Source organism: Oncorhynchus mykiss, chromosome 6 (assembly GCF_057628025.1).
Source record: "Oncorhynchus mykiss isolate SJ-2025 chromosome 6, ASM5762802v1, whole genome shotgun sequence".
NCBI classification, from domain to species: domain Eukaryota; kingdom Metazoa; phylum Chordata; class Actinopteri; order Salmoniformes; family Salmonidae; genus Oncorhynchus; species Oncorhynchus mykiss.
In genome coordinates, this window is record NC_143027.1 from 36,403,890 (window position 1) to 36,431,120 (window position 27,231).

General features: G+C 48.2%; 1 protein-coding gene across 1 annotated transcript in view; it reads left to right on the forward strand.

Annotated features, from left to right (window-relative positions):
* Nucleotides 1–24,004, forward strand: part of LOC110525858 (histone acetyltransferase KAT6A) — a 37,688-nt gene extending 13,684 nt beyond the window's left edge. Inside the window, exons 3-17 of the mRNA XM_036980011.2 lie at nucleotides 5,623–5,731; nucleotides 6,042–6,157; nucleotides 6,387–6,468; nucleotides 6,837–6,951; nucleotides 9,439–9,764; nucleotides 10,248–10,360; nucleotides 11,459–11,574; nucleotides 11,711–11,852; nucleotides 12,752–12,913; nucleotides 14,292–14,385; nucleotides 14,888–15,119; nucleotides 15,364–15,544; nucleotides 15,639–16,328; nucleotides 16,505–16,760; nucleotides 18,497–24,004. Coding sequence (XP_036835906.1) covers nucleotides 5,623–5,731; nucleotides 6,042–6,157; nucleotides 6,387–6,468; nucleotides 6,837–6,951; nucleotides 9,439–9,764; nucleotides 10,248–10,360; nucleotides 11,459–11,574; nucleotides 11,711–11,852; nucleotides 12,752–12,913; nucleotides 14,292–14,385; nucleotides 14,888–15,119; nucleotides 15,364–15,544; nucleotides 15,639–16,328; nucleotides 16,505–16,760; nucleotides 18,497–21,747 — 5,985 coding nt within the window. The 3' untranslated portion in view covers nucleotides 21,748–24,004. The remainder of the gene's footprint in view (nucleotides 1–5,622; nucleotides 5,732–6,041; nucleotides 6,158–6,386; nucleotides 6,469–6,836; nucleotides 6,952–9,438; nucleotides 9,765–10,247; nucleotides 10,361–11,458; nucleotides 11,575–11,710; nucleotides 11,853–12,751; nucleotides 12,914–14,291; nucleotides 14,386–14,887; nucleotides 15,120–15,363; nucleotides 15,545–15,638; nucleotides 16,329–16,504; nucleotides 16,761–18,496) is intronic.
* Nucleotides 24,005–27,231: the final 3,227 nt, after the last annotated feature.

The following is a 27,231-nucleotide window of genomic DNA, read 5'->3' on the forward strand; positions in this document are numbered from 1 at the left end:
CATTGAGGTTTTAAGTAATTACGTTTATGGTTTAATAGTTTCAAAATGTTGGCTGCCTCCACTCTGATTGCAAGGTGGGGGATGTTGCAGTGCAAAACAGGCATTGGCCTTTTTCTCCTATCGGAACGAACAGTGTCTCAAGTATGTCACAGAATCGAGCCTTTACATATTAATAGTTATCCTACATTCTTTTTGTAAAACATGACTGGTGGTTAGCCTACAAAAATATAAATGCAACATGCTTCAAATTCAAAGATTTTACTGAGTTATAGTTGATATGAGGAAATCGGTCAATTGAAATACATTTAATTAAGCCCCAATCTATGGATTTCACATAACTGGGAATACAGATATGCCAAAAAAAAATGCCTCAAATTGAGATGGCTTGGGATGAGTTGGACCGCAGAGTGAAAGAAAAGCGGCCAACAAGTGCTCAGCATATGTGGGAACTCCTTCAAGACTGTTGGAAAAGCATTCCAGGTGAAGCTGGTTGAGAGAATGCCAAGCGTGTGCAAAGCTGTCAAGGCAAAGGGTGGCTACTTTGAAGAATCTCAAATATAAAATATATTTGGATTTGTTTAACTTTTTTTGGTTACTTCATGATTCCATTTCATAATTTTGATGTCTTCATGATTATTCTACAATGTAGAAAATAGTAAAAATAAAAACCCTTGAATGAGTAGGTGTTCTAAAACTTGACTGTGCGTGTGTCAAATCAAATTTTATTGGTCACATACACATGGTTAGCTGATGTTAATGCGAGAGTAGAGAATTTCTTGTGCTTCTAGTTCCGACAGTGCAGTAATATCTAACAAGTACGCTAACAAATTCACAAAGACTACTTTATACACAAATGTAAGGGATGAATATGTACATGTAAATCTATGGATAAGCGATGGCCGTGCGGCATAGGCAAGATGCTGTAGATGGTATAGAATGCAGTAGAGGTCGACCGATTATGATTTTTTTTTCAACGCCGATACGGATAAACCAAGGACCAAAAAGCCGATACCGATTTAATCGGATGATTTTAATTTTAATTTTAAATGTGTAATAATGACAATTACAACAATACTGAATGAACAGTTATTTTAACTTAATATAATACATCAATAAAATCAATTTAGCCTCAAGTAAATAATGAAACGTTCAATTTGGTTTATATAATGCAAAAACAAAGTGTTGGAGAACAAAGTAAGTGAGTGCAATATGTGCTAATGTTTCAGTTCCTTGCTCAGAACATGAGAACATGTGAAAGCTGGTGGTTCCTTTTTAACATGAGTCTTCAATATTCCCAGGTAAGAAGTTTTAGATTGTAGTTATTATAGGAATTAAATGACTATTTCCCTCTATACCATTTGTATTTCATTAACCTTTGACTATTGGATGTTCTTATAGGCACTTCAGTATTGCCAGTGTAACAGTATAGCTTCCGTCCCTCTCCTCGATCCTCCCTGGGCTCGAAACAGCAACGCAACAGCCGTCATCGAAGCAGCGATACCCATCCAGAGTAAGGGGAACAACTACCAGAAGGCTAAGAGCGAGTGACGTATGAAACGCTATTAGCGCACGCTAACTGGCTAGCCATTTCACTTGGGGTACACCAGCCTCATCTCGGGAGTTGATAGGCTTGAAGTCATAAACAGCGCAATGCTTGACGCACAACGCACGAAAGTGCTGTTTGAATGAATGTTTACGCGCCTGCTTCTGCCTACCACCGCTCAGTCAGATACTTAGATACTTGTATGCTTGTATGCTCAGTCAGATTATATGCAACGCAGGACACGCTAGATAATATCTAGTAATATCATCAACCATGTGTAGTTAACTAGTGATTATGATTGATTGTTTTTTAGAAGATAAGTTTAATGCTAGCTAGCAACTTACCTTGGCTTACTGCATTCACGTAACCGGCAGTCTCCTTGTGGAGTGCAACGAGAGAGAGGCAGGCCGTTATTGCTTTGGACTAATTAACTAAGGTTGCAAGATTGAATCCCCCGAGCTGACGAGGTGAAAGTCTGTCGTTCTGCCCCTGAACAAGGCAGTTAACCCATTGTTCCTAGGCCGTCATTGAAAATAAGAATGTGTTCTTAACTGACTTGCCTAGTTAAATAAAGGTATATAAATACAAATCTGCAAATCGGCGCCCAAAAATACCATATTCCGATATGAAAACTTGAAATTGGCCCTAATTCATCGGTCGACCTCTAGAATGCAGTATATAGATATGAGATGAGTAATGTAGGATATGTAGACATTATTAAAGTATACACGGCTGTGGTAGAATTCTCTACCAAGAGAATTCTCTTGGTAGAGAATGCAGTTGGCATTTGATTGTAAGGAATTCTAGGTCAGGTGAACAAAAGGACTTGAGTTCCTGTTTGTTGTCATGATTACACCATAAGGCATACAACCCCCGCCCTTCTTCTTACCAGAGAGTTGTTTGTTTCTGTCGGCGCGAAGAAACCGGGTGGCTCTACCGACTCTGACAACATATCCCGAGTGAGCCATGTTTCTGCGAAAGAGAATGTTACATTCTCTGTCTCTCTGGAAGGCAACTCGTGCCATAATTTTGTCCACCTTGTCTAGATAGTGGTGAGTAATATGCTCGGAAGTGGTGTATGACATGCTCACCTTCTGCCTATCCTGCGGCGACCGCGTTGTTTTTGGATCGGCCTCTGGGATAAGATCCCATGTCCAGCGTGGAGGTCCGAACAGTGGATCGTGTGTGCGTATGTATGTGTATAAGTAATGACAAGTATGTGGAGACCTGTTCATCGAACAGCTCATTCCAAAATAATGGGCATTAATAAGGAGTTGGTACCCCTTTTATGCTTTAATAGCCTCCACTCTTCTGGGAAGGCTTTCCACAAGATGTTGGAACATTGCTGTGGGGACTTCCATTCAGCCACGAGCATTAGTGTGGTTGGGCAATTAGGCCTGGCTCGCGGTCGGCGGTCCAATTCACCCCAAAAGTGTTCGATGGGGTTGAGGTCAGGGTTCTGTGCAGGTCAGTCAAGTTCTTCCACATCGATCTCGACAAACCATTTCTGTATGGACCCCGCTTTGTGCACGGGGGCATTGTCATGCTGAAACAGGAAAGGGCCTTCCCCAAACTGTTGGAAGCACATAATTGCCTAGACTGTCATAGTACTGTATTTTGTAGCATTAAGAGGCATAGCCCGTTATGCTTCCCCCACCAAACTTTACAGTTGGAGCTATGCATTCGGGCATGTAGCGTTCTCCTGGCGTCCACCTAACCCAGATTTGTCAGACAGACTGCCAGATGGTGAAGAGTGATTTATCACTCCAGAGAACTCGTTTCCACTGCTCCAGAGTCCAATGGCGGCAATCTTTACACCGCTCCAACTGACACTTGGCATTGCGCATGGTGATCTTAGGCTTGTGTGCGGCTGCTCGGCCATGGAAACCTGTTACGTAAAGCTCCCGATGAACAGTTCTTGTGCTGACGTTGCTTCCACTCTTCTGGGAAGGCTTTCCACAAGATGTTGGAACATTGCTGTGGGGACTTCCATTCAGCCACGAGCATTAGTGTGGTTGGGCAATTAGGCCTGGCTCGCGGTCGGCGGTCCAATTCACCCCAAAAGTGTTCGATGGGGTTGAGGTCAGGGTTCTGTGCAGGTCAGTCAAGTTCTTCCACATCGATCTCGACAAACCATTTCTGTATGGACCCCGCTTTGTGCACGGGGGCATTGTCATGCTGAAACAGGAAAGGGCCTTCCCCAAACTGTTGGAAGCACATAATTGCCTAGACTGTCATAGTACTGTATTTTGTAGCATTAAGAGGCATAGCCCGTTATGCTTCCCCCACCAAACTTTACAGTTGGAGCTATGCATTCGGGCATGTAGCGTTCTCCTGGCGTCCACCTAACCCAGATTTGTCAGACAGACTGCCAGATGGTGAAGAGTGATTTATCACTCCAGAGAACTCGTTTCCACTGCTCCAGAGTCCAATGGCGGCAATCTTTACACCGCTCCAACTGACACTTGGCATTGCGCATGGTGATCTTAGGCTTGTGTGCGGCTGCTCGGCCATGGAAACCTGTTACGTAAAGCTCCCGATGAACAGTTCTTGTGCTGACGTTGCTTCCAGAGGCAGTTTTGAACTTGGTAGTGAGTGTTGCAACTGAGGACAAATGATTTGTACATGCTACACGCTTCAGCACTCGGCGGTCCTGTTCTTTGACCCTGTGTGGCCTACCACTTTGCAGCAGAGCCGTTGTTTCCACTTCACAACAACAGCCCTTACAGTTGACCGGGGCAGCTCTAGCAGGGAAGACTTTTGACGAACTGAGGTGGTGTCCTATGACGGTGCCACGTTGAAAGTCACTGAGCTCTTCGGTAAGCAACAGGTGTCAGCAACGGGTCTGCCTGAAATTGCCGACTCTACTAATTTGAAGCGGTGTCCACATAGGCACACATACACATTATATACAAAAGTATGTGTAATTAAAAGTGTCATTATTGCTAAAATATACCATGAGGCAAGGCTTAGCTCTCGCAAGATACAATTTTTTTTCAAGAATGGGTTATTTTACCATTTCAGGCGCCTCCCTCATGTCCTCATAGGTCTGTACATGACAGGCTGTAGCCAAAGGCTATCACCTACACTTTGACATTTAGGCTCATTCTTTATGTACATTTACATACACTTGTGTTTTTCTTAACAGAATAGCTACTGTTTCGGGGTTTTCAAATCAATTTAATTGGCTATTTTGGTTAGTGGCCTTGGTGCCCTAGCAGATTGGGCACCTCCCTTGAAGGTCAAACGGCCTAAAATCACAAAATTCCAGGCCTGGTCATCAGCCTCCCTCCACCACTGGCTACCCCCCTGGGCGCTGTGTAGCTGCCCTGCAAGAGGGAGAGTTTGTGTGTGGATGAGTTTGTGTGTGTCTGTCTATGTATGTTTGTGTGTGTCTCAGAAACAGGTTCATGGGTCACTCTCTTCTCCTACTGCTCCATGTTAAAAGATTTATGGTGCCCCAGAAGTGAATGTCAAGACGGCGTGCTACAGAATAAGCATCGGAACAGAACAGGGCCTTTAGTGGTGCTCACGCCGCAGAGCTGCTCTGGAAATGATATGGGAATCCAGTTGAGTGGAACAAAGACCTCTGGGTAGTGTAGTAACTATCACCTCTGGGCTCGTATGTGTCAAGCGTCTCAGTTGGAGTGCTGATCTAGAATCAGGTCCCCGTGTCCATACATTCCAATCTAAAAGGCAAAACTGTCTCCTAGATCGTCAGTTATAACCTGAGAGTATAGGCAGGTTGTCATCATCATCATAGCCTTTAATGGTCATCTGTTAGGTCACAACCTCATCACCAAGGAATAGTCTGCTGCCTCTGCCGTTACCTTAATCTGACTGACAAATTCTTTATTCATTTGCTGTCTGAGTGAACTGTAACTGCTGTCTCTGTGGCACATTGACAGTGATCTGAATGTGGACACACAGCGATTACTGCCCCTCCCCCTCCTGTCTGGTACAATTAAGCAGTTGAATGGAGCTGTTTTGTGACTCTTTCTGTGTCCCTGTTCTTCCACCCCCCCCCCCGACTCCCGTTTATCTATATATCTCACTCTCTGTCTGTCTCTCTCGCTCAGCCTGTGGCAGAGCCCATCCCTATCTGCAGCTTCTGCCTGGGGACCAAGGAGTCGAACCGCGACAAGAAGCCAGAGGAGCTCATCTCCTGTGCAGACTGTGGCAACAGCGGTGAGTAGCACTGTGGCAGCACGGTTTATATATGCTGGGACATCAATGAAGTGCTGCCTGCTACTTCCCCTCCCTGCCTGCACCTTGGATTTATGTCTCGGGTTTCATTTGAATACTAGGTCAGATGTAGTTTTTGATTCGTCGAACTAGGCTAAATGTATGTTTCGACAGGCTGTTCTGTTAGATGTCTGAATCTTTCAGTTTGTCGTCATGGTTGAGCTGGATCTATACGGCTTTTGGAGTGGTGTTTTGATCTCGTGTGGTTGTCAGGCTTGTGAGTGTTTCGACGTTGTTGATCTGTGTCCCGTAGGCCACCCGTCCTGTCTGAAGTTCTCACCGGAGCTCACGGTGCGAGTCAAAGCTCTGTGGTGGCAGTGCATCGAATGCAAGACCTGCAGCAACTGTCAGGATCAAGGCAAAAACGCGGTGAGTGCTTGTGTGCCTGGTTGTGTTTCGGCTCAGTACGTCGGTACTCGGATCGTTTTTTGTGTTTTTCAACTGACTGAGAACTATTTTAGACTGCTGCTACAGATGGTTCTCTCTCTTCTGAACGTCCAAGTACAGGACTGGTTGAAGGCAAATTGTGGAAATGTAAGTTCAGCGTAAACATGATGCGCAGGGAGTGACCAAATATGTACTGTGTGTGTGTGTGTAGGAGAACATGTTGTTCTGTGACTCCTGTGACCGGGGCTTCCACATGGAGTGCTGTGACCCCCCACTGATGCGGATGCCAAAAGGTAAACCCCCCCCCCCCCCCCCCTCTCTCTCTCCCCCACCCCTGACCTGTCTAACGTACCCAATAAAACCCACTTAAACATACACAGTACCTGGAAAGACCTGCGCCTCTCTGCAGTAAATGGATCCACTGTGCATCTGAACGACTATGGCCACGAGGTAATTGGTAACGAATGACAAAGCTCAGAAGGACCACAAACCCATTTTCCGGCAGTGTAATGAAACATATCCTTTTTTTTGTTGCTGTTCTAATGCTGCTAGTACTGTGTGGTCGGTGCATGTCCTAGAATAGTAGTAGTACCGAAGAGGTTTAATGCCAGCTAAGCTAATACACAATGCTCTGATCGGTTCTGCTCTGCTCTCCCACCAGGCATGTGGATCTGTCAGATGTGTCAGCCCAGGAAAAAGGGCAGAAAGCTCTTACATGAAAAAGCGGCACAAATCAAACGGCGCTACAACGCACCACTGGGACGACCCAAGAACAGGTTGGTAACGCGACGGAGAGGGGCGGCTGCCCGGCAGCACCGTCCGGGAGCCAGCAGCTCGGGCACGGCGTGTCGCTGGACCCGTGAAACACAGCAGGCAACTTCAGATCGGCCCCGCTACAGTTTCACTGGCCGGAGTAGACCATTTCCCATGACCACAAACTGTTTAATGACAGGGCCTAATAACTCAAAATAAAAGGTCTGCTGTGTTTCATGCTGGAAATGAAGCTTTGTCGGAGCATAAGAATCTAAATATGAAACTCACCGATCAACGTTTTAATGTCGGGAGTCGAGGACCGAGCCTTACTCATTTGTTGACACTATTCGATCATTGGAAACATGAATGACGATCTGTACAATCGATCATTAGTTTAGTTTTTACGTTTTGGCTGTGTTCAGTGGCTCTTGACGCTTCCAAATGACCAGTCCTTAGTTGAGGTCTACCAAAAAAGCCGATACCTATTAATCGGCCGATTTGAGTATTATTATTTTTTGTTGTTGTAATAATGACAATTACAACAATACTGAATGAACACTTATTTGAACTTAATATAATACATTAATAAAATCAATTTAGCCCCAAATAAATAATGAAACATGTTCAATTTGGTTTAAATAATGCAAAAATAAAGTGTTGGAGAAGAAAGTAAAAGTGCAATATGTGCTATGTAAGAAAGCTAACGTTTAAGTTCCTTGCTCAGAACATGAGAACATATGAAAGCTGGTGGTTCCTTTTAACATGAGTCTTTAATATTCTCAGGTAAGATGTTTTAGGTTGTAGTTATTATAGGAATTATATGACTATTTCTCTCTATACCATTTGTATTTCATATACCTTTGACTATTGGATGTTCTTATAGGCACTTTAGTATTGCCAGTGTAACAGTATAGCTTCTGTCCCTCTCCTCGCGCCCCTACCTGGGCTCGAACCAGGAACACATCGACAACAGCCACCCTCGAAGCAGCGTTACCCATGTAGAGCAAGGGGAACAACCACTCCAAGTCTCAGAGCGAGTGACATTTGAAACAGTATTAGCGCGCACCCTGCTGACTAGCTAGCCATTTCACATCGGTTACACCAGCCTAATCTCGGGAGTTGATAGGCTTGAAGTCATAAACAGCTCAATGCTTGAAGCATTGCAAAGAGCTGCTGGCAAAATGCACGAAAGTGCTGTTTGAATGAATGCTTACGAGCCTGCTGGTGCCTACCATCTCTGTCAGACTGCTCTATCAAATCATAGACTTAGTTATAACATAATAACACACAGAAATACGTGCCTTGGGTCATTAAGGGCGGCAGCTTAGCCTAGTGGTTAGAGTGTTGGACTAGTAACCGAAAGGTTGCAAGTTCAAATCCCCGAGCTGACAAGGTACAAATCTGTCGTTCTGCCCCTGAACAGGCAGTTAACCCACTGTTCCTAGGCCGTCATTGAAAATAAGAATGTGTTCTTAACTGACTTGCCTAGTTAAATAAAGGTTACATTTTTTTAATAATAAAATGGTCAAATCCGAAAACTATAATTACGAAAACGAGACGCTTATTCTTTCAGTGAAATACGGAACCGTTCCGTGTTTCATCTAACGGGTGGCATCCATAAGTCTAAATATTCCTGTTACATTGCACAGTCTTTAATGTTATGTCATAATTACGTACAATTCTGGCAAATTAGGTGGCCCAAACTGTTGCATATACCCCGACTCTGCGTGCAATGAGCGCAAGAGAAGTGACACAATTTCACCTGGTTAATATTACCTGCTAACCTGGATTTCTTTTAGCTAAATATGCAGGTTTAAAAATATATACTTCTGTGTATTGATTTTAAGAAAGGCATTGATGTTTATGGTTAGGTACACGTTGGCGCAAGGACAGTCCTTTTTTGCGAATACGCACCGCATCGATTATGTGCAACGCAGGACACGCTAGATAAACTAGTAATATCATCAACCATGTGTAGTTAACTAGTGATTATGATTGATTGTTTTTTATAAGATACGTTTAATGCTAGCTAGCAACTTACTGTGGCTTACTGCATTCGCGTAACAGGCAGGCTTCACGTGGAGTGCAATGAGAGGCAGGTGGTTAGTGCGTTGGACTAGTTCAAATCAAATGTATTTATATAGCCCTTTGTACATCAGCTGATATCTCAAAGTGCTGTACAGATACCCAGCCTAAAACCTCAAACAGCAAGCAATGCAGGTGTAGAAGCACTAGTTAACTGTAAGGTTGCAAGATTGAATCCCCGAGCTGATAAGGTAAAAATCTGTTGTTCTGCCCCTGAAAAAGGCAGTTAACCCACCGTTCCTAGGCCGTCATTGAAAATAAGAATTTGTCTAGTTAAATAAAGATGAAATAAAGGTATTTTTTGATGGCCAAAAATACCAATATCGGCCATTCCGATTAATCGGTCGACCTCTAGTCCTTAGTCGTCTGTGTAGTGTGTTGCTTTTTCCTGCTGGGTCTCTGACCAATCCTGTCTCCCGTTGCAGACCAGGCCGGCCATTCAAGAAGCTAGGTGGGCGTGGCCGGCGGAAGGCGGACCGTCGCTCGCAGTGCTCCTCCCCACGCTCGTCGTCCAGCTCGTCCTGCGAGGGTTACCCTGGCGACGATCGGTTGCTGTTCTCCCTGCGGGAGGACTCGTCGGAGCAAGGCGGCCTGCGCTTCAACAGGAAGACCAAGGGCCTGATTGATGCCCTCACCAAGTTCTTCACGCCCTCGCCAGACGGACGCAAGGCCCGGCACGAGGTGGACTACTCCCAGCAGTACCGCATCCGTAAGAAGGCCATACGTAAGGGAGAGGGCGACGACAGGACAGGTGAGGAGGGGAGGCTGGAATAATGCATTGAATAATGAGGGTGAAGGAGAGGCTGTAGTGGCTTTATTTGTGTCAGTTAAACGACGCACTTCATACGATGTTCCTCAGTCAGACTCAACACCTGCAGAACTTGCTTACTGTCCAGACGTTTGTCCACACACCTCACGGCCCAACGCCTCTCCCCCCGTTTGACCTAGATAGTTTGTGTGTGTGCTGATATATGTAGGCTACGCGTGCCATTTTTTAAAATTTACGTAGTTCTGTCCTTGAGCTGTTCTTGTCTATTAATGTTCTGCATTAGGTCGTGTTTGGTGCGGACCCTAGAAAGAGTAGCTGCTGCTTTTGCAACAGCTAATGGGGATCCTAATAAAATACCAAATACCATTTACAAGTTCCAGCACTTTGTGTCTGTCAGAACCTTAAAACATGACTGTTCTGTTCCCTTTCTGTACGTGTCCCGCCGGCTGTTTCTTCCCTCCACAGACAATCAGGACAGTAGTGACTGGCGCGAGGATGACGACAAGCTGCCAGGACATGAGAACCTGACCGAGAAAGACGTGGAACTCTTCAGACGCATCCAGGAGCTGGCACTACAGGTAACCACAGACGGAGAAGGAAAGAAAGTCTCGCTGTCCGTCTCACTCTCGCTGTCCGTGTCTCGCTGTCCGTCTCACTCTCGCTGTCCGTCTCACTCTCGCTGTCCGTCTCACTCTCGCTGTCCGTCTCACTCTCGCTGTCCGTCTCACTCTCGCTGTCCGTCTCACTCTCGCTGTCCGTCTCTGTCCTGTCTGTGTCTCTGTCCTGTCTCTTTGACTGTCTCTCTGTGTGTCTCTCTCTCTTTGTGTGTGAGAGATCAGCTGCCCTCCATATCTTTCTATCAGTGTCTATTCCGTTGTGATTCCTCACTGGTACAGACGCCTCAGAGCTTCAGAGCGCTGCTGTACATCACAGGAGAAACTCTCATTGCCAACGTTGTTTTATTCTCCTCCTCCCGTCAGACTTTTCTCTAGTCTTGCTCGGTAGGAGAATAGGAAAGGCAGGTGAAAGGTAGAGGTGCACACTCAGCGATTAAAATGTCCACTTTGGATTTTATAATTGATGGCTTCCCTTTTTTGTGTTGTGGTTTGTTTACAAATGGTGTAGAATAGACGCATTCTGGTACTGCTCGCTTTTGTCTTAGAGTGGATCCTCTCTCCCCTGTCATGGCAGTCAGTGAAAAAGACCTGACACTGTAGGCATGGGTGAGGGGCCTGTGTGTGTGGAAGCGTGTGGTTACCAGCATGTCAACAGAACCCAGTGGCAGATGCCTAGAGTTTCCACTCAAGACAGACCAGAGAGCTAATAATAATCCTATGAGCACAGGAGACCAGTTTGTTTCTGCTTTACTGTGCCTGTGTGAGTATGTGTCTTCCTGTCACTTAAGTGTGTGTGCTTGTGTTTGAGTGCTGGTGCGTGGCAGGCAAACACAACCACACGCTGTGCTGGGTTAGGCAGGGGGCAGTCAGAAAGCCCAGTAATCCCTGGTGTGTAATCTCTGTCTGCTCCATGCTCTTCTTAATCCCCTGTTGGAAAACCTGGCCTTCGCTTGATGCTGTAGCTCCAAAACTGAACCCTCCTCTCTTTCTCTCGCTCCGTGTGTGTCTGTCTCCCTTTCTTTTTTGTCTTCTTTGGTCTATATTTTTTTGCCTTTGCAGAAAGTCGGGGTGACCGGCCCTCCAGATCCCCAAATGCGTTGCCCGTCTGTCATCGAGTTCGGCAAGTTTGAGATCCAGACTTGGTACTCTTCTCCGTACCCACAAGAGTACAGCAGGTAACGAACGACACGACCCACGCTGCTTTTCCCCACACACGCTCCACTCTGAGTCAGTCCACTGTTAGTTTGCGCTCGTGTAACGGGATGCCTCACCCTTTCCCCCTCAATCTTCTCCCCCCTCTGCCTGGCCCAGGTTGCCTAAGCTCTACCTGTGTGAGTTCTGCCTGCGTTACGTCAAGAGTCGCAGCATCCTCTTCCAGCACATGAGGAAGTGCGCCTGGTTCCACCCTCCAGCCGACGAGATCTACAGGAAGGACGACGTCTCCGTGTTCGAGGTGAGACTGAAAGAGGGATACAAGATGGGGGGGGGGGGGGTCACCTCCCCCGCCACAAAACCACCCTGCTCCTTCTACATCCTCTGCCAAGAGTGGCAGTGTCACACAGGCATTTGTCAAAGACTCTCGTTCCCCCACCAAGGCGTCAACTGTTCCCAAAACCACCTTGTTATAATATTGACCCACAACTCAAAGCACCGCCCTATGTGAAGCTACCGTACCTAGATTGTTATCTAGTACAACTACTGCTAGTCTTTTTGTTTTGTTGTACCTGGAACCGGGACTGCTTGTGTTAAAACTATCACTTCGGAACCAACTATCGTGGTGTCAGCTAACTGTCGAGTTCCTGACCAGCGACATCCAATGTGCAGAAGGTTGAGAAGCGCTGTACCAGTACATACTGCAGGCCTCTAATTGAGGGCCCGTCAGTCTATGAACGTCCGTCTGCCTTGTAGCATAGCGTCTGCAGTTTCGCTGCCTCTCCAGCCCGCCTCGTCCCCTCCTGTCCTCACTCAGCAGCAGAGTAGAATAGCTGGGAGGTCTGGCTGCCTGCCAGGGAGCCCCTCGCTCGCCCAGCCTGGGATACCAGGGATGCCATGGCTTCACATCGTTGGCATCATTGTCTGAGGCTATAAAAGCAATCGACTCCCCTCCCGTATCCCATGAGTGTCTCAGAGTTACTGACGTTGCGGTTCGGAAACGGGCTGAATGGTGCAGTGAAGACTGCCCTTTTGACCTTGGGTCATTGTAGTCAATTGTGAATAATTGTCTTTGTCAGATTGGTGGTTGCTGTCTGTGCTCATGATGTTCAAATCAAATATAGGTTTTCATTTCATTCATGGTGTGTGTGTGTGTGTGTGTGTGTGTGTGTGTGTGTGTGTGTGTGTGTGTGGTCTCAGGTGGATGGGAACATGAGCACAATCTACTGTCAGAACCTGTGTCTGTTGGCCAAGCTGTTCCTGGACCACAAGACGCTGTACTACGACGTGGAGCCCTTCCTCTTTTACGTTCTCACACAGAACGACAGCAAGGGCTGCCACCTGGTGGGCTATTTCTCCAAGGTACGTCTAACCACCAAATAAATGCAGATTTATATACACACATAAGCAACAAATGTCTTGGGGGGCAATGAGCAAATTTGAGGTCTTGTGAGCGGAAACGTTTTTTTTTTGCATAACTTCCCGGTGCGCGTTTACAGTGAACACTGAGGCTGTACCCTTACAGTTTTAGACAGTAGCCAATAGGCTATTTGAGCATAATGTAGGACTATCAGAGTGGCCTACCAATAAAACCAAAGGAGCAAATCCCATAACATTTTCACAGGGAAATACTGCAGCTTTTGATTTGTCCATGTAGCCTATATGCGGTGGTCAATGCGGGCCTACATTGCGTGAGACTTTTTAAAGTGTGTATATTATGAAGGGCTTGACATTGATGAATGATTTTGTTAGATGACTGTAAATGGCATTTTATTGAATGACGCAAAAAAACATTCAACAAAATGTAACTGTAAATGTAGAATTAGGCAACGTAAGCTACCCTTTGCCAATTGGCTTATTTGCATATTCAAGCCGGTCTCAAAATACAACACTGCCCCTTTAATTAAGACACAAGCTTTTTTTTTAAGTTGGCCTGACCGGCTTTTCATAGACGGCTTGAAATGTGGCCGACACGTTTTGTGCTCTTGTAGGAAGCAGTAACTCCCCACTCCCCTTCGTTTAACCCTGGTGAATCCCTGTGTGCAGAGCAACGACCACGGCTGCTTTGACGCTTTCTCTGTGTCCCCCGTGTCTGTATGGATGTAGGGGCTCTTCTTCACATAGGCTGCCTGCCAAAACACAGCAATTATCTTAGTACACACACACACACACACATATACACTATTGCGCTGCTCCCAGGACATCACCGCCGCGCTGCACCACCTCATACTGGAGCAGAGAGGGGAGTGGTGAGACACGCACACATAGTCAAAATCATGACGCCGTCACAAATTCAACGACAATGTGTCTTTAGGTCGTCAGTGTCTACACCAGGGCTCTCCAACCCTGTTCCTGGAGAGCTACCCTCCTGTAGGTTTTTTGCTCCAACCCAATGTAACTGACCTGATTTTTCAGTTTATCAACCAGCTAATTATTAGAATCAGCTGTTCTAGATTGGCGATAACCAATTGGACGGTAGCTCTCCGGGGAACCCTGGTCTAGACGCACCTTCCTTCTACTCCGGCGAATCCCTCTGTATGCAGAGAAACCACCGCTGCCTTTGATGCTGTCTCACCCCCCTGTCTGTCTGTCTACGGATGCAGGTGCTCCTGGAATCGGCCAAAACACAGCAATTATCTTACCACGCTCACACACACAAGACTCCTGCTGTATGTACTAGCACAGGCTTGCTCTGAGTGTGTTTCCATGCCTACTCTCTCTACCTCTCTCTCCTCTCCAGGAGAAACACTGTCAACAGAAGTACAACGTGTCCTGCATCATGATTCTTCCCCAGTACCAGCGCAAGGGCTACGGCCGCTTCCTCATCGACTTCAGTAAGGAGCTCCACTCAGGCTCTCAGCTAGGCTCTTACCTCCGCTCCCCAGACCTCTCTGATGCCAAACCAGGGGTTCTAAGCTGCTGTAGAGTTCTTGGTCAATGCCATCGGAATAGCAGTCAATCCCATTCAATTGAACTAGCAACATGTTGGAATCTGACTCAAAGTGCCTGTAATGAATAACGTCCGGTCCAATTCCTTGTTGAGCTGAATAATCAAAACCACATTGACCCCTTCCTACTCTGCTTAGCTGGTCAAATTGGATGGTTTAGAAGGTGTTGGTTATTCTGAGGAAAAGCTGGACCACTATCATGTAGTAACAGGGCAAGTAGTGGTAGAAAAGGCAGCATGAATTTATTTCACACGGTCTGACTGAATCGTATACACCAATAGTCAGACTGAAATGCCGTCAAATGTAAATGCGCCTCGTGCCGCCGACTGATTTTTAAAATGAACCTTGTTCTCCGCCCGATCCTGTCTCTCTCTCCTCTCCCCTCCAGGCTACCTGCTGTCCAAGCGGGAGGGCCAGCCCGGCTCCCCAGAGAAGCCCCTGTCAGACCTGGGACGGCTGTCCTACACAGCCTATTGGCGCAGCGTGGTGCTGGAGTGTCTCCATGAGGTCCGCGACCGCCAGCTCACCATCCGACGCCTCAGCAAGATCACGGGCATCTGCCCCCAGGACATCACCGCCACGCTGCACCACCTCAACATGCTGGAGCAGAGAGGGGAGCGGTGAGACATGCGCTCGCACCGTCAGAGGCGTAACCACGATGCCGTCACAAATTCAACGACGCAGAAATGAGCAACGACATGCTGACTAAGGCCATTTGAAAGCTGACGAGACTATTCTACAGCATGGAACATGTGTCTGTTTGGGAGTTATTTGTTCAGAGTGGTTCTTCCCTCCCTGTGGGGTTTTACCCATCTGTCTGAACAACACCTTGACCTCCCCTGTCTCTGTCCCCCTGTCTTGTAGGCTAGTCCTGGTGCGCAAGGAGAAGCTGGTGTCCACCCACATGGTTCGTCTCACCGCCAGGCCCCGGCTGCTAGAAGTGGACCCTGACTCTCTCCGCTGGACCCCCGTCATCATCACCAACACTGTGGTGTCGGAGGGAGAGGAGGAGGAGGAAGAGGGAGAGGAGGACACCTGCAAGGAGGTGAGGATAATGACGCTTCAGGTTCTAAAAAAAAATACAATATTGTGTGTATTAGGGTGGTAAATTATGGAGTTAATTTGATATTTTGAAACAGATCAAGCCTAGCCACAAGGTGTCTCCGTTCTCCTGGCTCATCCGAGGAGGCGAGGAAGAAGAGGAGAGAAAGTGCTTCCCGGGGTTCCCCGCTAGCCAAAGCTCTCCAGCCTCCTCCCCAGTCCGCTGCCCTTTGCCCATCCCCGACCACCGCCCCCCTCCCCCCGCCAATGGAGAGCGCCGGGGCAGGGGCCGCCCACCCAAGAACTGGCCCTGGGGCAAGGTGAAGGATGGGCCGCGGGCCGAGAGGCGGCCGGGCCCGGGACGACCCCCAAAGAGCCGGGTGGAAGTGCAGGATGATGATGAGGAGGAGGAGGACAGAACTGAGGGCACTAATGCCAGCCCCACATTCGGCAGCAGCCCACCCTCCCTCTTCTCCTCAGACAGGCAGCAGGCGGATTCTACAGGCACCATCAGGCCCCTAGAGATGCTTGGCAGACAATCTGTTGTCCCACCCCCACGCAGCAGAGGGCGACCTCCCAGGAAGAAGGGCCCCAAGCGCAGGCTGAGTGAGGGGCCCGGGGAGGCCTTGCCCCAGTTGCCCCTGTCACCCAGGCTCAGCGACCTGTCGCCGGTCAGACGGAGCTGCTTCAGTGAAAGCAGCGAGGAAGAGGATGGCGACGATGACGTGGAGACGGGGGATCATTCCCCACCCATCCTCACAAAACCCACCCTGGGGCTCAAATGCAAGGTGAATGGAAAGACTGGATCTGCTGAACTGCTTGATATAGGTCACTCCAATGATAAGAACGTTGTGACCTCGAAATAAACATTAGTGACATGTGTTGACCTCTTCCAAAATAAGAAATTCACACTTTCTGCTTGCAACGTTTTACTGTTTTCAATAGCTTTTCCATGTCTCCCCAGAAACCGTTGAGGAAGAGGCGCATGCGTCAGCGCAGCCACAGCCACGCACATAGCAGCGTGGTGACCGAGACCATCTCCGAGACCACCGAGGTGCTAGATGAGCCCTTCGTGGACTCTGACTCTGAGAGGCCAATGCCCCGGCTGGAGGAGGAGACCCCCCTGAGGCGCTACCCCCCGGGCCGCTCCGCTCTCCGACACACGGACCCTACGGCCAAGCGGGGCCGGCGAGCCAGCCTCACAGAGTCTGAGGAGGACGGTGAGTCCACAGGGCTAACAGAGCAGTTATTTACAGTGGGGCAAAAAAGTATTTAGTCAGCCACCAATTGTGCAAGTTCTCACACTTAAAAAGATGAGAGGCCTGTAATTTTCATCATAGGTACACTTCAACTATGACAGACAAAATGAGGGGAAAGAAATCCAGAAAATCACATTGTGGGATTTTTAATGAATTTATTTGCAAATTATGGTGGAAAATAAGTATTTGGTCACCTACAAACAAGCAAGATTTCTGGCTCTCACAGACCTGTAACTTCTTCAAGAGGCTCCTCTGTCCTCCACTCGTTACCTGTATTAATGGCACCTGTTTGAACTTGTTATCAGTATAAAAGACACCTGTCCACAACCTCAAACAGTCACACTCCAAACTCCACTATGGCCAAGACCAAAGAGCTGTCAATGGACACCAGAAACAAAATTGTAGACCTGCACCAGGCTGGGAAGACTGAATCTGCAATAGGTAAGCGGCTTGGTTTGAAGAAATCAACTGTGGGAGCAATTATTAGGAAAGGGAAGACATACAAGACCACTGATAATCTCCCTCGATCTGGGGCTCCACGCAAGATCTCACCCCGTGGGGTCAAAATGTTCACAAGAACGGTGAGCAAAAATCCCAGAATCACACGGGGGGACCTAGTGAATGACCTGCAAAGAGCTGGGACCAAAGTAACAAAGCCTACCATCAGTAACATACTACGCCGCCAGGGACTCAAATCCTGCAGTGCCAGACGTGTCCCCATGCTTAAGCCAGTACATGTTCAGGCCCGTCTGAGGTTTGCTAGAGAGCATTTGGATGATCCAGAAGAAGATTGGGAGAATGTCATATTGTCAGATGAAACAAAATATAACTTTTTGGTAAAAACTCAACTTGTCGTGTTTGGAGGACAAAGAATGCTGAGTTGCATCCAAAGAACACCATACCTACTGTGAAGCATGGGGAGGGGAAACATCATGCTTTGGGGCTGTTTTTCTGCAAAGGGACCAGGATGACTGCTCTGTGTAAAGGAAAGAATGAATGGGGCCATGTATCATGAGATAATGAGTGAAAACCTCCTTCCATCAGCAAGGGCATTGAAGATGAAACGTGGCTGGGTCTTTCAGCATGACAATGATCCCAAACACACCGCCCGGGCAACGAAGGAGTGGCTTCGTAAGAAGCATTTCAAGGTCCTGGAGTGGCCTAGCCAGTCTCCAGATCTCAACCCCATAGAAAATCTTTGGAGGGAGTTGAAAGTCCGTGTTGCCCAGCAACAGCCCCAAAACATCACTGCTCTAGAGGAGATCTGCATGGAGGAATGGGCCAAAATACCAGCAACAGTGTGTGATAACCTTGTGAAGACTTACAGAAAACGTTTGACCTCTGTCATTGCCAACAAAGGGTATATAACAAAGCATTGAGAAACTTTTGTTATTGACCAAATACTTATTTTCCACCATAATTTGCAAATAAATTCATTAAAAATCCTACAATGTGATTTTCTGGAATTTTTTTTCTCATTTTGTCTGTCATAGTTGAAGTGTACCTGATGAAAATTACAGGCCTCATCTTTTTAAGTGGGAGAAACTTGCACAATTGGTGGCTGACTAAATACTTTTTTGCCCCACTGTATGTAGCAATGTATAGGTGTACAGTAGCTAGGCATTGATATACAGTACTTGCTTGAGTAGATCTGTATGTGTAACAATGGATATCTCTCCCCCTCTGTTCTCGTATAGAACCCACTCCTGTTCTGAAGTCAGTTGCCTCCCTACGGAACCCAGAGCCCACTGCCTCCGCAGACACCCGAGAGTCCCCCGTCAAGAAGAAGAAAGGCTGGCCCAAGGGCAAGCCCCGCAAGCCCCTGCACTTGAGGAAATGGCCGGGCGGGGCCAACCAGAACGCGGGGGACACCAGTCTGACCACCTTGAGCGACCCTCCGCCCCCCAAGATCAAGATGAAGCCGGGCCGCAAGCCCCAGAGCTGGTACCTACAGCGGGCCCAGGAGGAGGCCAAGAGGCAGGAGGCAGAGAGACCGAGGCTGGGTCTGGGAGGGGGGCAGCAGCTAGACAAGCCTCCCCAGCAGCTAGAGGACCGAGCCTGCAAGAGGTCCTCCAGAGCTGCAGCTACCGACAACGACAAACGCAAAGACTCTGATGAAGAGGACGACTACCCCCCCAAGCCCGTGGAGCAGAAGATCCCCAAGAGGCGGGGGCGACCGCCCAAAAACCCATCCCTGCTACAACAACCCGTCCCTAAGCCGCTCCCTGTCTCGGAGCCGGAGGAGGAGGAGGAGACAGAGAGGGGCTGGGTAGAGGACAAACCGAGCCATCCACCGACCCGCTCCCTCCTCTCACCGTCTTCTACCGGAGGCCCCAGTGCCCCCCAGCCCAGCAGGCCAGACAAGAACAGAGACATGGCTGACAGGGAGGATGAGGAAGACGAGGAGAGGGAGGACGAGGAGTGTGCGAGCCTGGGCAGCAGCAGCAGGAGGACCGTGGCAATGCCAGGCTCGGGGAGCAGACGCAGTGAAGACCATGATGCAGACGACGAAGGAGATGGACACCTGGAGGACAAGAGCAACAGCAAGAAGAGGAAGAGCCAGGACTCTGAAGAGGAGGAAGAGCCTGCCTCCCCCGCCTGCTCTCCGCCCGTCAAAGAGGAACCCCAGGGTGGGGAAGGTTTTTTAGACATGCAGGGAAGCGTGCAGGCCAGAGACGCCTATGTCAGCAAGCAAGAGGAGGAGGACGAAGAGGAGGATGACGAGGAGGCGGAGGAGGAGCTGCAGGAGGTGAAGTGCCGGCCGGTGGACGCAGCACAGGACGAGAGGAGACGGCGGCGAGAGGCGGAGGAGTCGGCAGCGGCAGCTGCGGCGGTGGAGACTGTGACAGCCATCTCAGTCCCCTCCGAGCCCCTAGAGCTGCAGCCACTGCACCCCGAGGACAAGGCTGTCACGGTGCTGATGGAGCCCCAGCACCCCCACCAGCACCCCGACTCCTTCAAGGAGGAGCTGACCCACCACGGGTCCCACCACGGCCAGCACCACCACAACAACGAGCTGGACCTGGAGACGGTGCAGGCGGTCCAGTCTCTGACCCAGGGAGAGGCCCAGGACGAGGAGCCAGAGAGCCACGGGGTCTCCCACGGAGCCTACCAGGACTGTGAAGAGACGCTGGCCGCATGCCGCACCCTGCAGAGCTACAGCCACGCCGGGGAGGCCGAGGAGGAGGCTACCCACCTGGCTTTGGTGGAGGAGTGTGGATCCTCCCAACACAGCAGCCCCCTACCCCATACCAACCCCCCCATGACCCCCTTACCCAGCCAATCAGTCCGCTCCGTCAACAGCCCAGCAGGCGTGACCCCGGGAGGGGTGATGGAGTCTGGGCTGGGGCAGCAGAGAGAGGGCACGCCAGGCCCTACTGGGGGAACAGGGGGAGGGGTGTACACCCAGATCACCCCTGAGCACCCCAGCTCTCTGTCAGCCCCGTCCCTGCAGAACATGGAAACCAGTCCCATGATGGACGTGCCGTCGGTGTCGGACCACTCCCAGCAGGTGGTGGACAGTGGATTCAGTGACCTGGGTAGCATCGAGAGCACCACAGAGAACTATGACAATCCCAGCAGCTACGATTCCACCATGGGCAGCGGGGGAGGGAACAACAGCGGTAACCATGCGGTCGCCTCGACCTCGTCGGCGGCGGGCTCTTCCTCTAACTCGGCCACGCCCTCCTCACAGGGAAACAGCTGCTCCTTTGTCCCGGCGCCCGGCCTCACGTCTCCCAGCGGCGCCGTGACATCACAGCTCGCCATGGGCAGCTGCAGCCTCATCCAACAGACCGGGCCAGGGCCCAATAATGGTCCGGGAGCCAACATGGGTGGCAACAACAGTGTGTCTCAGCCTCCGCTGCCACCCCGTCCGCCGTCTGCTAACACCCACCAAGGCATCAAGTCCCCTCAGAGCTTTGTGAACGAGAGGCCGCCCAGCGCCAGCCAGCAGTCCCAGAAAAAAGTGCAGCAGCCCCCTCAGCAGCAGCAGGCTCCCAACCCCCAGCCCTCGGCCCCTCCAAACCCCCACACGCAGCAGCAGCCCCTATCCCAGTGCAGTATGGGGAACGGCTTTGGCTCCACGCCAATGATCATGGAGATCCCTGAGAGTGCCTCCCAGGGTGGGGGCCGCAGCCTGTATGAGCGGATGGGCCAGGACTTTGGTGCAGGGGGTTACCCCCAGCCCTCGGCCACGTTCAGCCTGGCTAAGCTGCAGCAGCTCACCAACACCATCATGGACCCCCACGCCATGCCCTACTCGCACTCGGCCTCTGTCACGTCATACGCCACCAGTGTTTCTCTGTCTAACCCTGGTCTGGCCCAGCTCTCCCCCTCCCCACACCCTCCCTTAACCCAGGGCCAGGCCACCATGAGCCCCCCTCCACAAATGAGCTCTGGCTCCATGAACCTGGGCTCCCTGCAGCTGCAGTGCAACATGCCCACAGGCAACATCGGCCTGCCTCCCCCGCCCCACACCCAGAGGCTGCAGGGCCAGATGGCCACAGTGAAGGGCCACATCGCCATCCGCTCCAAGGCCCAGCTGGCCCCCGCTCCCTCCCCGCACCAGCAGCAGCTGTACGGCCGCAGCTCTGGGTCCGTGGCCATGCAGGGCTCGCCCCGTACCCTGGCTGTGCAGCGCAGTATGATGCCCAACCTCATGCCCACGCCGGCCGGTTACAACACCATGAACATGAACCAGCTGAACGCCATGTCGGCCGGCTACCGCATGCCACAGCCTATGATGAACAGCGGTTACCATGGGAACCCCCCTTACATGAACCAGCCCGCCCAGTACCCCATGCAAATGCAGATGGGCATGATGGGGGGGCAGGGGTACCCACAGCAGCCTATGCAGCCCAATCACCACGGCAACATGATGTACACGGGCCCCACCCACCACAGTTACGCCGGCGTCCCCAAACAGTCGCCTTACATGAGCAGATGAGTAGAGAACCCCACAGCAACGCCGCAGCTCTCAAGAGATGGGGGGGACACTCTCCGACCTGGCACTCTGATGTAGGGAGGGACTCTTCTGTCGCCTCTCTTTACTGTATTACTTGGTGTTGAATCCACCCTCTCCAAAGCCAGAGCGAGCATAAGGGGAGAGCAAGGGGAGACTATGTTTTGTATGTGTAATTTTGTTCTATTCAGTTGGATTCATCCCCCACCCCCAAGCTGGCTGTGTAGGGAGTATGCTGGCACGATACATAACGTGTAACTGGACCTCTGGTACTGTCTGGCAGACTGCACTAGTCTCGTCAGACCTACACAACACGCTCCTCTCTGGCACAGTTTCTACGCTAACGGAAGGCTCCCCTCCACTGTTTACTGGGAGGAGAGTGGAGGAGGAGGAGGAGGAAGATGGGCTGAAACATGGACTTTGGAGGACCTTACATTGTCAAAACTGAGAGGTTAACTAAATATATTAAACCATGCACACAATATTGTAATTGACATAGGAAGCCTTAACTTGGAAAAAAAGAGACTAATTATAATTGTAGATGGACTTTTCTTTCAATATATTTGAATACTTTCATTGTTTTTATTTTGACAACCGTTGAAAACAACTCACGTGCAGTCCAACCTCTCTATGCTTTGGTCTTGAAGTATGGCATACTGAAATGGTGGTACACCCTCTAGCGCCGACACACACACACTCTCTCTCTCACACACATACGCGCGCACACAACCCTCTCCATTGCCACTTGGTGAGCCGGGGCACTTCAGTCTCAGAGTTGAGATTCATGGGTCCTAAGTGTCACAACAGTGTCAGGAGTCTGTCTTCCTGGTAGAAGGGTGTGTATCTGGGGGGGGGGCACCACTCAACCCAGGATGCTGTAGCTGTTCGTTCTGGAATGTTTAGATGTAAATATTCTGCTACTTCCTGTCGATTCACAGTCCAGCATTGTCAGTCAGCGAGCCAGCTAGTCTCCCCTCAGTGGCAGGCAGAAGACATTGCAGCACTTACATTTTATAAAAAAATAAAAAAAATGTTGGTCACACTCTACAGAAGGCTATTATTAGGCTTTTTTACCCAGTTGATGGTGTATGTCTGTCATCCCCATGCAGTTTACCTTCCAGGGAAAGAGATGAGGTCTACCAGGTGGAGTAACTCACTGCTTTAAGGAAAACCAGCTGTTGGAAATTAGCTGAGCCACTTCATTCAAGTGTTAGTAACCCACAAACCGAGGTCAAGGCATCCTCTCTGAACACTGTTTTCTGTTAAAAGGAGTCAATCTGTGCAAGTCTGCAGTGCACTTCCATTGATTAGTAGAGATGTCTGCACTCTATGGACCATCGACATACGGAGAGGTGGCCAATGCCAAATACTGTGCATTGTGTACGCCTTGCACCCCCACACACACAGACATCTGGATGGTCACTGTGTTAGGATGGGACGGGTGGTGGAGGAATTGACCCAGTTGTCTCAATGTTCCAGTATTCAAAGTCAAAATGAGGATACTTTTCTTACAGACCTGACGTTTTCATATATTATTTGTTTTTTTGTTTGTTTTTTTAATTTCTCTGAACTTTATCAGACTGGGCAGCTTTCTTTTATGACACAAGCTGACTCTTTTTGACTTTAGAAAACCTATTGTAGAGAATGTTTTTTCTATAATATAAAAAAGAAATATTGTGACATTGGTACTGTCATTTTTTTCACTTCTGTTTCAGGAAAAAAACTACATTTTTTTAGCTCGACTCTGTAATATTATTAAGAAATTCAAAACAAAAAAAAATCTCACTTTTAGTGAATTTAAGATGCCTTTTAACTTCTCCATTCCATCTCATCTCTAGAGTTTTCTATCTTTGTGTAGTATATTAATGCTATTTTAAAACAAAAGGAAAAAACATATCTGAAGGCCACTTAGCCGTTCTTTTGTTTTGATTTTGTGTGTGTGTATAGGACGACTTCCTTGCGTTTTAAGAGGCATGTAAAAATGAGCTCAGTATATTTGTCTGTTTATATCGCTTCCCTTTTTGTATCCTTTGTAATTGTACATGGTGCATTGTGAGCTAAGAGAGTACAAGATAGAGGTGAGGCTGGCTGGGTGCATTGCGATGGTTGATAGTGCCCTGCTGCCTCTGTCTCTCTACTTTGTCCCTGTATGTATTTCCATTTGTTTTTCTTTCTTAGCAAGTACTTTCAAAGAACTCTGTACATTTTAACATAAAACAAAAATAAATTATGTTGAGCCATGTATGTTGTCATGTTATTTTTTTTAATCTATTGTTCGGACTTTTAATAATTGCTGCTCCTTGGCAGTGATTTTCTCACTTTAACCAGAAATGAATTGATTTAAATTCGTATTTGCTATGTGAAGCTGGCTCATATATACTGTTCATATAAGGTAATCAGTCAGTTAGGCCCTAATCTATGAGTTTCACATGACTGGGCCAATCAGAATGAGTTTTTCCCCACAAAAGGGATTTATTACAGACAGAAATACTCCAAATGTTGGCTGGTCTCAGACAATCCTGCAGGTGAAGAAACTGGATGTGGAAGTCCTGGGCTGGCGTGGTAACGTGTGGTCTGCAGTTGAGGCCGGTCGGACGTACTTCCAAATTCTCTAAAACGACGTTGGAGGTGGTTTATTGTCAGGGTTGGGAAGTAACGGATTACAAAAACATGGTAACTGATCCGTTACTTTACCAGCAAACCCCCCCCACCCCCCACCCCCCCCCCCCCGGAAGTTTAAGTTTGTTCCTGAGTAAGCCTGACCACTATGATGACACACCAAATGTGTTTGATGGATCGTGGGAAAAGAGCAGGAATAGGCTTTTGTAGGCTACTCTCCAAGCTGTCTTCCAATGGTGTGACTGCTGTTGGCATCCAAAGATTATCCAATTTGAATAAAGGCTTGGAGGTAAGGATTACAGCAGTGGTGTATAGTCGTGGCCAAAAGTTGAGAATGACACATATTAATTTTAACAAAAGTCTGCTGCCTCAGTTTGTATGATGGCAATTTGGATATACTCCAGAATGTTATGAAGAGTGATCAGATGAATTGCAAAGTCCCTCTTTGCCATGCAAATTAACTGAATCCCCCAAAAAACATTTCCACTGCATTTCAGCCCTGCCACAAAAGGACCAGCTGACATGTCAGTGATTCTCTCGTTAACACAGGTGTGTGTTGACGAGGACAAGGCTGGAGATCACTCTGTCATGCAGTTTGAGTTTGAATAACAGACTGGAAGCTTCAAAAGGAGAGTGGTGCTTGGAATCATTGTTCTTCCTCTGTCAACCATGGTTACCTGCAAGGAAACACGTGCCGTCATTGCTTTGCACAAAAAGGGCTTCACAGTCAAGGATATTGCTGCCAGTAAGATTGTACCTAAAAAGAAAAACATTTATCGGATCATCAAGAATTCAAGGAGAGCGGTTCAATTGTGAAGAAGGCTTCAGGGCGCCCACGAAAGTCCAGCAAGCGCCAGAACCGTCTCCTAAATTTGATTCAGCTGCAGGATCGGGGCACCACCAGTACAGAGCTTGCTCAGGAATGGCAGCAGACAGGTGTGAGTGCATCTGCACGCACAGTGAGGCAAAGACTTGGAGGATGGCCTAGTATCAAGAAGGGCAGCAAAGAAGCCACTTCTCTCCAGGAAAAACATCAGGGACAGACTGATATTCTGCAAAAGGTACAGGGATTGGACTGCTGAGGACTGGGGTCAAGTCATTTTCTCTGATGAATCCCCTTTCCGATTGTTTGGGGCATCCGGAAAAAAGCTTGTCCGGAGAAGACAAGGTGAGCGCTACCATCAGTCCTGTGTCATGCCAACAGTAAAGCATCCTGAGACCATTCATGTGTGGGGTTGCTTCTCAGCCAAGGGAGTGGGCTCACTCACAATTTTGCCTAAGAACACAGCCATGAATAAAGAATGGTACCAACACATCCTCCGAGAGCAACTTCTCCCAACCATCCGGGAACAGTTTGGTGACGAACAATGCCTTTTCCAGCATGATGATAACTAAGTGGCTCGGGGAACAAAACATCGATATTTTGGGTCCATGGCCAGGAAAGTCCCCAGACCTTAATCCCATCCTTGTGGTCAATCCTCAAGAGGCGGGTGGACAAACAAAAACCCACAAATTCTGACAAGAATGGGCTGCCATCAGTCAGGATGTGGCCCAGAAGTTAATTGACAGCATGCCAGGGCGGATTGTAGAGGTCTTGAAAAAGAAGGGTCAACACTGCAAATATTGTCTCTTCGCATCAACGTCAATAAAAGCCTTTGACACTTATGAAATGCTTGTAATTATACTTCAGTATTCCATAGTAACATCTGACAAAAATATCTAAAGACACTGAAGCAGCAAAATTTGTGGGAATTAATATTTGTGTCATTCTCAAAACTTTTGGCCACGACTGTAGTCTACAGCAATATGGATATCACTTATTATTGATATCTACATAGCGCATTGATGTGAATCACACTGCTGCTCTCATTTAGCTATTTGTGCCTTACGGATTGTGGTTGTGGATGGCTGTTCACAAATCTAAATGTGTATTTGAACCCAATAATGGTTGAATTCAAGAAGTTTAAGATGCCTATCAATCATTGTTTTTGAAACCAGTGGACATTCAGTGAAAAATGCACTCTTCCAACAGCTGTATAGTGCGGATCCAAGCCTATGGAATAAAAGTGGGACTTTTATTGTTCAATCTAATTCATGCTGATAAAAAACATTATATCAATAGGCCTAATGGACACAGGCTCAAACTCAAACACTTTTTATAGACTTAAAGGGGAAATCTGTAGTTACTCATCCATTTTTGGACTTATAAATTATATATTAATGTAAAGCTATACATTATATGTCCAGCTATGTAAACTTTAACACTGATTTATCCTGCAAAAGATGACGTTCAATTGGTAACATACATTTTTGTCTTCTAATGCTTCTTAATAACTGAATGTAATCAGATTACATTACTGAGTTTGGGTAATCAAAAAGTTGAGTTACTGATGACAATTTTGGACAGATTACATTTAGAAAGTAACCTACCCAACTCTGTTTATGGTAGAGAAATTAACATTCAATTCTCTGGCAACAGCTCTGGTGGACATTCCTGCAGTCAGCATGCCAATTGCACGCTCCTTCAAAACTTGACATCTGTGGCATTGTGTTGTGTGAAAAAACTGCACATTTTAGAGTGGCCTTTTATTGTCCCCAGCACAACGTGCAGCTGTGCAATGATCTTGCTGTTTAATCAGCATCCTGATATGCCACACCTGTCTTGGAGAGACTACAGAAAGATAGGGACGGTGTTGATCCATCTGGTTTGTTTAAGAGACATCTGGATACTGTGTATCAGGATTTTGTGGCCATTTACACAGATGGTTCAAAAGATCCAAGGACAGGAAGTACTGGGTCAGCATTTGTATTGCAGGAATGTGGGGTGGAAGTAAGGACATGTATTATAGA